Below are 10468 nucleotides of genomic sequence, written 5' to 3'. Positions count from 1 at the left end.
TGGCCATGAAAACCCTATGAATAGCAGCAGACGATCGTCTGCTAAGGTATCAGAAGGGGAGAGGATGGTGCAAAAAGACTGGGGGGGGGGGGTTCAGCTCTGCTGTTCACAGGGGCTCTAGGAGTCAGAATCAACTCAATGGCACTAATGACAAAAAAAGGTTTTAAAAATCATAATTCTTTCAAACATACTGATGCAAATAAATTTGAAAACTTAAAAGAAATGTACAACTTTAAAAACAAATATATCTAAAATTGAACCAAGAAGTTTAGAAAACTATAAACCATCTAAGAAAATTAGTAACCAAAACCTATCCTTAAGCCATATAGAAAAAACATTGGGTATTACGGACACTCAAAACTTAAGGTGTAGAAGGAACTGAGCTAATGGGATAATGGGTGTACACCAAGAGCCTGCAGAGCGTCCCAGTGTTTGCTAATGCTTCCCGAGTTCTCTGAAAATCAGGTGCCAGGAGGATTTGCTCTCACGATTAGCAAGCATGCCAGCCATCACGCAGTAAGACCAGAAAAAGGGTAAGAAAGAACAAGATGAACCGAAGAATGAACTAAGGACTAACGGAATTAGAATGCCGAGAAGGAGGTGTGCACAGACACGGTGACACACTGGATGACAGCGATGGCATTATAATTCACTGGGGAAAAACATTAAGAATTAGTCGGTGCAACTGGGTTTATGTGTTAAAAGGTAAACCTACGTTCCCTCCTCATACTACCTATAAAAAAGAGTACCAGACTGATTCAAGGCTTAAATATTTTATTAAATAGTATTAATATTAATTAAACAAAAATAAGGAAAAAATCATTATATTGGGTTACGGAAAAAATTTTAAATAAAAATCAAAAGAAAAAAATCAAATGGAAAACATCAAAAGATCAGTCTACAGAAAAACATAAAACTTTCATGAGGCCAAAGGCACGATGCAGGCATAGGTCAACAGACAGACTTGGAGAAAACCTTCACAACAAATATAACAGATGAAGAATTACTGTTCAAAACATATAAACTATTCTTAAAAATTAATACATATAGAAAAATATGATTAAAAAACGAAGTCATTCACAAAAGCCATGAAAAAACAATAAACATATGATGTACAAGCTCATGAGTAATCTGAGAAATGCAAATTAAAATGATGAGTTCTTCTCAGAAGTTAGATTGGCAACAAATCTAAAGTCTGACAACACCAAGCGTGGGCAAGGAACAGTCTATGTACAGTGCCACAGTCTAGAGGAGGAAATATTTATACGGAGCCACTTTAAGGGCATGCAGACCATTCAGGCTTCTTCCAGATATTCCAGGTCTTGCTCCTGGACCAAGTAAGACCATTGGAAAACTGTCTACTCAAACTCTGTTATAGACTGAATATTTGTGTTTGTGTCCCCCCAAAATTCAGATGCTGAAGCCCTAATCTCCAATGTGATGGTATTTGGAGATGGGGCCTTTGGGAGGCAATTGGGTCATGAGTGTGGAGCCCTCGTGATGAGATTAGTGCCCTTAGAAGAAAAGACATGAGAGAGCTTGCCCCAACTCTCTCTCCACCACATGAGGCTACAAGGTCGCCATCTGCAAACTGGAAGTGGGCCCTCATCAGAACCAAATCTGCTGGCAGCTTAACCTTGGACTTCCCAGACTCCAAAACTATGAGAAATGTGTTTGTTGCTTAAGCCACCTGTCTACGATAATTTGTTATAGCAGTGCTATAACACTTCTCTCTGGTTTCTTCTTTGCTGTCAGGAAGACCAAAGGCAAACTTGTAGCTTGACTTTGGTAACTCCAGGACGTTATAGGACCTGCATGTATCCATATGATGACTTTGCTTAGCTACTGACCTGCCACTCTACGGTTTCTGTGACACTGATTTTCATTTCTACTTTTCCATTTAAATTTCTGTTCCCTTACAAATTACACAAAGTCCACTGTAAAACAAAGTGGGAATACATAACTCACCGGTGACTTGTTCATTTCCTGTTGCTCTTGGAAAACTGAAGAGAACTGTAAAGGTAAAGCTGGAGAAGAAGGAAGACCATGAGGTCCTGTGATTCTGGGCCTGCTGCACAGCTCTCAGACTCATCTGCCAATCAAGCTTCACACAGCAGCTGCCTATAAGGCCTGTGAGGGACAATGTCCCTTTAACCCAAGGAAGGGCAGGACAGACCCTGTGGAGGAGCACCCAGGTGTCCATGCTGACTCTGACAGGTCAGAGAGCTTAGAAGGCAATTTTTCTTTGGATAAATGTAAACATTTCCTACTAATTTATAAAGAATTTATCTTCCCCATCCACTGACTAAAAGAAAAATTAAAAACAGAGGATTCATTAAACAAAGTACAATACAGAGAAGACTATGCCTTCATTAGAACTAAACTGCAAAAATAGAAGTAAATAAAATCAAGCAAGCACACAAGCAAGCAAGCCCAGGCTGTATTGTTTCTCTGCATTCCTAGTGACAGTGTTTGCCCCTTGACTTAGAAAATCCTTATCAACATCCCCTGGAAAAGGATGGGGAATTTCACTTATTCTAACTTCGTTAGTTTCTCAAAAGGATCTTTTTCTTTTCTTTTTTTTTTTTAAGATTGGCACCTGCGCTAACATCTGTTGCCAATCTTCTTTTTTTTCCTTCTTCTTTTTCTTCCCAAAGCCCCCCAGTACATAGTTGTATATTCTAGTTGTACCAAAAGGATCTTTTAATAAAAAACTTGATGTGACTTAATTGTTAAGAGTGACAGGAACGAGTTCTCTGTCCATGCCACTAATAAATCATATGACTCTGAACAAGTCACTTATCTTTAGGCCCATTTTTTCTTCACCTCTCAAAGGCAAAAAGAAAAATCTTGAAACTCTACACATTATTTCTTTGATTCTTTACCATCAGAACAGCAGGCGTAATGGAGCATCTCTCTAGGTTGTGCGGAGAGTAAGCGCAGAGCGAAGGGACTGGGGCTGATGAGGGCAGGCAAAGGGGCAATGTCCCCTTCTGCGGGTGGTGACTCCTTTTCTTGGACTGTGTCCTCACAAAGCCTCCTGTGAGGGGCCCTCGGCGGTGCTGCCAGCCTCACCTCAGTTCTGAAGCTGATCGCTAGACAGTCCGGAATTCTGGATGTGGTGACATCACCCAGTGTTGCCCATTCTGAGTAGGAGGACCAAGGATTACTTCTGTCCAGGCAGTTCTGGCATAGTCTTTCCTGGGCCTCTTCTGCCTCTGTTCTGAGGCCCTGGTGAGAGGTCTGAGATGGAGGGGTGATCTTCCAGATGGGTTTCCTGAGGATTATCCCTTCTTACCTCAAGAGCTGCTCTGTTCTAAGGAAGCGGTGACCTGGGCAGAGAGGGAAAATTAAATTGAGTTGTAACTTTCAAACAGGGCTCCCAATCCGACCCTCACGGAACATACCTTCTCCAAGAACCAAGGGCTGGGCCATCTATAAACTCAAATGAAGGCCTCCAAAGACAAAGGCTGGAAAGGGCAGGTCCCGTCCAGAAACCTCAAGTGTGCTGCCTGACTCAAGGGCTCAGACGAATCAAGGATCTCCAAAATACAAGGACCAAGTAAGGATTCAGTCCACACATATTTCACAATTACTTCTTTGAGTCCTATAAAAACACAACGGTGCTCAGTGCTATGAATAAAGACGCTGGGTTTCAGGCAAAGTGATTTCTAAGAAAGACCATGAGATCTGCAGAAAAATCGAAAAGCTGCTCTCTGTGTGATCTTGGGTAAATTACTTCACCTCTCTGAGCCTCAGTTTTCCTCTCTCTTAACAAAGAGACTGTCAAACCTACCTCAAAGACAGTTGTGAGAATTAAAGGTGTCTGATGAGAAAAAAATCGAAGTATATATGTAGCATATAAATTAAATTTACAGCGCAGAAGCGCACGGGTCAGGTATTATAAATATTCTCCTTTTACAGAAGACGATACTGAATCTCTCGCAGTTAACTGACAGCGCTGGGACTTGGATCCCGCTGCGCTGCGAAGCAGCCCGCGCCCCTCTCCCGCCGCCGCAGGTACACGCGCGTTCTCTGCATCCTCCCCAGGGCCCGCGGCCCCCAGCCGGGCCGCCCCCACCCGCCCTCTGGAGCTCACGTGCTGGGGGGTCCTGACGAGGGCTCCGCGGGGCTCCTCCCCACTGCCGCTCCCGCCTGCTCCCGAGCCGAGCGGGCCCCCGTGGCCCTCGCCCAAGCCTCCGGGGCTCACCTACCGCTCCCTTGTTGGGCTGCACTGGCCCCGGATGATCGCAGAGACTCCACCGCCCCGGAGCCTCCTCCCAAGCGAGGCTGTAGCCTGGGGAAAGACAACTTGCACCTACGGAGCTGAAGTACGCACGCGCAAAAGGGGCCCCGAAGTTCAATACCAAAATAAAAACTACATTTCCCGTTAAGTCCTTGCTCCCTCCCCTCTGGAGAATGTCAGTTTCTTATTTACAGGTTCCTGTTACCTGGCGCTCAGGTTTTCTAAGCGCCTCCGGGCTTTGGATTAGAACTGGAGTCCGCTGACGCAACAGCCAGGTGCAGTGCGTGGTTCTTAATTGGATTTGGTATAAACAAATCAACTGCAAAGACATTTGGAGAACAAATAGGGTAATTTCTCCTTATTAAAATTGAACTGTTTATTAGTGATATTAAGGAATTACTGTTTTTTATTAAGTGCGATAATAGTATGCATTGTGGTTCTGTAGAAAATGTCCTTAATTTTTAGAGATGCAATACCGAAGTATCTAAAATATTTTCTGTAAAAAGTTGTAAAAAGCAAATATAGCAAATCTTCAGTGCTTAATCTAGGTAATGACTGTAGATATTCATTTTAGTTTCTACTTGTGAAATTTTTATTTGAGTTCATAATAGTTTACGTCATTGTGAAATTTCCGTTGTACATTATTTCTCGTCTGTCACCACACAGGTGCTCTCCGTCACCCTCTGTGCCCATCCCCCACCCCCCTTCCCCTGGTAACCACTGAACTGCTTTCTTTGTCCATGTGCTTATTTATATTCCACATATGAGTGAAATCATCTGGTGTTTGTCTTTCTCGGTCTAGCTTATTTCACTTAGTATAATTCGCTCCAGGTCCTTTCATGTTGTTGGAAATGGAATGAATTTGTCTTTTTTCTAGCTGAGTAGTATTCCATTGTGTATATATATATATATATATACCACATCTTCTTCATCCAATCATCAGTCGATGGACACTTGGATTGTTTCCATGTCTTGGCTAATGTGAATAGTGCAGCAATGAACATAGAGATGCATATGTTACTTCGGATTGTTTATTTCAAGTTGTTTGGGTAGGTACCCAGTAGTGCGATAGTGGGAGTTCTATTTTTTAGTTTTTTGAGGAATCTCCATACTGTTTTCCACAGTGGCTGCACCAGTTTGCATTTCAACCAGCAATCTATGAGGGTTCCCTTCTCTCCACACCCTCTCAAACATTTGCTATTTTCAGTCTTAGTGATTATAGCCATTTTAACAGGCATAAGGTGATATCTTAGTGTAGTTTTGATTTGCATTTCCCTGATGATTAGTTATGTTAAACATCTTTTCATGTGTTTATTGGCCATCTGTATATCTTCTTTGGAAAAATGTCTGTTCATAACCTCTGCCCATTTTTTGATCGGGCTGTTTGTTTTTTTGTTGTTCAGTTGTGTGTGTTCTTTATATATTATGGAGATTAACCCTTTATTGGATATATGATTTGCAAAGATGTTCTCCAAATTGGTGGGTTGTCTTTTTGTTTTGACCCTAGTTTCTTTGGCCTTGCAGAAGCTCTTTAGTCTGATGAACTCCCACTTGTTTATTTTTTCTTTTGTTTCCCTTGTCTGAGAAGGCATGCTATTCGAAAAGATCCCTTTAAGTTCGATGTCAAAGAGTGTACTACCTATATTATCTTCCAGGAGTTTTATGGTTTCAGGTCTTATCTTCAAGTCTTTGATCTCATTTTGAGTTTACTTTTGTGTATGGTGTGAGATAATACTCTACTTTCATTCTTTTGCATGTGGCTGTCCAGTTTTCCTAACACTATTTATTCAAGAGACTGTCTTTTCTCCATTGTACGTTCTTGGCACCTTTGTCGAAGATTAGCTGTCTGTATATGTGCGGTTTTATTTCTGGGGTTTCAGTTCTGTTCCATTGATCTGTGGGCCTGTTTTTGTACCAGTACCATGCTGTTTTGATCACTATGGCTTTGTAGTACATTTTGAAGTCAGGGATTGTGATGCCTCCAGCTTTGTTCTTTTTTCTCAGTATTGCTTTAGCAATTTGGGGTCTTTAGTTGCCCATATGAATTTTAGGATTCTTTGCTCTATTTCCATGAAGAATGTCATTGGGATTCTGATTGGGATTGCATTGAGTCTGTAGATTGCTTTGGGTAGTACGGATATTTTAACTATGTTTATTCTTCCAATCCATGTGTGTAGAATCTCTTTCCATCTCTTTATGTCGTTGTCTATTTTTTTCAATAATGTCTTATAGTTTTCATTGTATAAGTCCTTTGCCTCCTTATTAAATTTATTCCTAGGTACTTTATTCTTTTAGTTGCGATTGCAAATGGAATTGTATTCTTGAGTTCTCTTTCTGTAAATTCCTTATTGGAGTATAGAAAAGAAACTGATTTTTTTAAGTTGATTCGGTACCCTGCAACTTTACTGTAGTTGTCAATTACTTCCATTAGTTTTCCAATGGAGTTTTTGGGGTTTTCTATATATAAGATCATGTCGTCTGCAAACAGCGAGAGTTTCACTTCTTCACTCCCTATTTGGATTCCTTTTATTCCTTTCTCTTGCCTAATTGCTCTGGCCAAAACCTCCAGTACTATGTTGAATCAGAGTAGTGATAGTGGGCATCCTTGTCTTGTTCCTGTTCTCAGGGGGATGGTATTCAGTTTTTCCCCATTGAGTGTGTTGTTGGCTTTGGGTTTGTCATATATGGCCTTTATTATGTTGAGGTAATTTCCTTCTATCCCCATTTTGTTAAGAGTTTTTATCATAAATAGCTGTTGGATCTTGTCAAATGCTTTCTCTGCATCTATTGAGATGATCATGTGGTTTTTATTCCTCAATTTGTTGATTTGGTGTATCACGTTGATTGATTTGCGGATGTTGAGCCATCCCTGTGTCCCTGGTATGAATCTCACTTGATCATGTTGTATGATCCTTTTGATGTATTGCTGAATTCTGGTTGCCAAAATTTTGTTGAGGATTTCTGCATCTATGTTCATCAACAATATTGGCCTGAAGTTTTCCTTTTTTGTGCTGTCCTTGTCAGGCTTTGGTATCAGAGTGATGTTGGCCTCATAGAATGTGTTAGGAAGTGTTCCATCTTCCCTAATTTTTTGGAATAGCTTGAGAAGGATAGGTATTAAATCCCCTCTGAAGGTTGGTAAAATTCCCCAGGAAAGCCATCTGGTCCTGGGGTTTTATTCTTTGGGATCTTTTTGATTACTGTTTCAATCTCTTTTCTTGTGATTGATCTATTCAGATTGTCTGTTTCTTCTTGACTCAGCTTTGGGAGGCTGAAGAGTCTAAGAATTTATCCATTTCCTTTAGGTTATCCATTTTGTTGGCATATAGGTTTTTGTGGTATTCTCTTATAATCCATTATATTTCTGTGGTATCCAATGTTATTTCTCCTCTCTCATTTCTAATTTTATTTATCTGAGCTTTCTCTCTTTTTTTCTTTGTAAGTCTAAGATAGGGGTTTGTCAATTTTATTTATCTTCTCAAAGCACCAGCTCTTTGTTTCATTGATCATTTCTACTGCCTTTTTTGTTTCAATAGCATTTATTTCTGTTTGAGTTTTATTATTTCTCTCCTTCTGCTGACTTTGGGCTTTGTTTGTTCTTCTTTTTCTAATTCAGTTAGATGTAGTTTGAGATTTCTTATTTGGGTTTTTTCTTGTTTGTTAAGGTGTGCCTGTATTGCAATGAATTTACCTCTTACTACTGCTTTTGCTGTATCTCATATGAGTTGGTATGGTATGTTTTCATTTTAATTTGTCTCCAGATATTTTTTGATTCTCCTTTAATTTCTTCAATGATCCATTGCTTGTTGAATAGCATGTTGTTTAGTCTCCACATCTTTGTCTGTTTCTCTGCTTTTTTCTTATAATTAATTTCTAGCTTTATAGCATTGTGATCAGAAAAGATGTTTGTTATTATTTCAATCTTCTTTAATTTATTAAGGCTTGCCTTGTTTCCGAACATATGGTGTATTCTTGAGAATACTTCGTGTGTACTTGAGAAGAATGTGTATTCTGCTGTTTTTGGATGGCATATTCTATAAATGTCTATTAAGTCCATCTAGTCTAGCTTTTCATTTAATTCCACTGTTTCCTTGTTGATTTTCTGTCTAGATGATCTATCCATTGATGTGAATGGAGTGTTGAGGTCCCCTACTATTATTGTGTTATTATTAATATCTTCTTTTAGGTTTGTTAATAGTTGCTTTATGTACTTTGGTGCTCCTGTGTTGGGTGCGTAGATATTTATGTGTTGTTTCTTCTTGATGGAGTGTCCCTTTGATCATTATATACTCCCCCTCTTTGTCTCTCTTTACCTGTCTTATCTTGAAGTCTACTTTGTCTGATATGAGTATTGCGACACCTGCTTTCTTTTGTTTGCCATTAACTTGGAGTATCGTCTTCCATCCCTTCACTCTGAGCCTATGTTTGTCATTGGAGCTGAGATGTGTTTCCTGGAGGGAGCATATTATTGGGTCTTGTTCTTTAATCCATCTTGCCACTCTGTGTTTTTTTTTATTGGAGAATTCAATCCATTTACAGTTAGGGTGATTATTTAAGTATGAGGGCTTAATGCTGTCATTATATCACTCGTTTTCTGGTTTTCCTGCATTTCCTTTGTTCCTCGTCCTGTGTGTTTTGGTCTACCGATTGAATTATGTAGTTTTTCATGATGTGTTTCTTTGTTTTTTCCTTATTTATTTTTTGCATCTCTGTTCTGCTTTTTGGCTTAGTGGTTACCCTGAGGTTTGTATTCAGAATCTCATGTATAAGATAGTCCATTTTCTGATGGCCTCTTATTTCCTTAGTCTAAACCAATTCAGTCCCTTTCCTCCTCCCCTCCTAACTTGTGTTTCTCATATCTTATTCCAACTTTTGTTGTGAGTTTGTGGTTAAAGTGACAAGATTCTCTTTGTTTTTGGTGTTTTTTCTTCCCTTTAGCCTCATGCTATAGTTGAATATTTGCTATCCTATTCTGATTCTGTCTATCTATTTATCTCCTTACTCTGTGTTTTGTGACCCCTTTCTCCCTTTTTTCCCTTTTTCAGGTATGAGAGCCTTCTTGAGGATTTCTTGTGGGGGGGAGTCTCATGGTTAGAAGTCCATTAGCTTTTGTTTGTCTGGGAGAGATTTAATTTCTCCCTCATATCTGAAGGATATTTTTGCTGGATAGAGTATTCTTGACTGAAGATTCTTGTCTATTAAAGTTTTGAATATGTCATTCCATTCTCTCCTAGCTTGTAAGGTTTCTGCAGAGAAATCCACTGAAAGCCTGATAGGGGTTCCTTTGTAGTTATTTTCTTCTGCCTTGCTGCCTTTAGTATTCTTTCTTTATCATTCATTTTTTACAGTTTTACTACTACGTGCCTTGCAGTAGGTCTTTTTTACATTGAGAAATATAGGAGATCTGGGAGCCTCTTCCACACATATTTCCCTCTCTATCTCTAGATTAGGGAAGTTCTCTGCTATTATATCTTTGAACACTCTTTCTGCTCCATTCTCCTTCTCTTCACCTTCTTTAATACCTATAATTCTTATGTTGCATTTCCTCATTGAGTCAGATATTTCTCACAGACTTTCTTCATTTCTTTTTAGCCTTAGTTCTCTCTCCTCCGTCTGGAGCATTTCAACATGTCTATCCTCGATTATGCTCTTATGCTCCTCTATGATGTCCACTCAAGTATTCAGGGAATCCGTATTTTGTTTTATCTCTTCCATTGTGTCTTTCATCTCTAATATTTCTGATTGATTCTTCTTTATAGTTTCAATCTCTTTTGTGAAGTAGCTCCTGAACTTGTTGAATTGTTTCTCTACATTCTCCTTTACCTCATTGAGTTTTTTGAAGATAGCTATTTTGAATTCATTATCGTTTACCTTACATATTTCTGTGTCCTCAGGACTGAGTCCTGGGTGCTTGTCATTTTCTTTCTGGTCTGGAGATTTGATGTAGTCTCTGATGTTGGAAGGTCAGGTCTTTCTCATTCTGATATTATTCAGTTGCAGTTACCACCTTTCACCACTGCGTGGGGTCAAGACCGTGTATTCTGAGCCCTTGGTGTTCAGCCAATATCCCAGGCACTGGAGCAGCATGGAGCAGGTAGGGGGAGGGGCACTTTCTCCGGCATGCACTCTGGGATTTCTCAGATCAGCTCTCGCTATCTGGTCTCCTGGGGTCTTGGCTTGATGAGGTCACCCCCTAGGAAACCTTTCCCCCAGTTATAGGGC

At 39.9% G+C, this 10468-nt stretch overlaps 1 protein-coding gene across 1 annotated transcript; it reads right to left on the bottom strand.

Annotated features, from left to right (window-relative positions):
• Window positions 1-907: 907 nt before the first annotated feature.
• On the bottom strand, window positions 908-3435 carry LOC124235206 (uncharacterized). The gene is made up of 3 exons (XM_046652809.1): window positions 3408-3435; window positions 2886-3290; window positions 908-2130 (listed from the first exon to the last, which is right to left on the bottom strand). The coding sequence occupies exons 1-3, from the start codon at window positions 3433-3435 to the stop codon at window positions 1901-1903; spliced, it is 663 nt and encodes a 220-aa protein (XP_046508765.1). The 3' UTR covers window positions 908-1900.
• Between the last annotated feature and the right edge of the window lie 7033 nt (window positions 3436-10468).

The sequence above is a fragment of the Equus quagga genome, chromosome 2 (assembly GCF_021613505.1).
Source record: "Equus quagga isolate Etosha38 chromosome 2, UCLA_HA_Equagga_1.0, whole genome shotgun sequence".
In the NCBI taxonomy this organism is placed as follows: domain Eukaryota; kingdom Metazoa; phylum Chordata; class Mammalia; order Perissodactyla; family Equidae; genus Equus; species Equus quagga.
Note: the sequence above shows the minus strand (reverse complement) of the source record. Positions and strands in the feature narration are given on the sequence as shown.

Coding starts and splice junctions, on each gene's coding strand:
- LOC124235206 (XM_046652809.1), bottom strand. CDS start 3,435: ATGGCCCAGCCCTTGGTTCTTGGAGAAG. Junction 3,291..3,407: donor GCCCTTGGTTCTTGGAGAAG/GTATGTTCCGTG, acceptor TGAGGTAAGAAG/GGATAATCCTCAGGAAACCC. Junction 2,131..2,885: donor TTACGCCTGCTGTTCTGATG/GTAAAGAATCAA, acceptor TGTCCCTCACAG/GCCTTATAGGCAGCTGCTGT.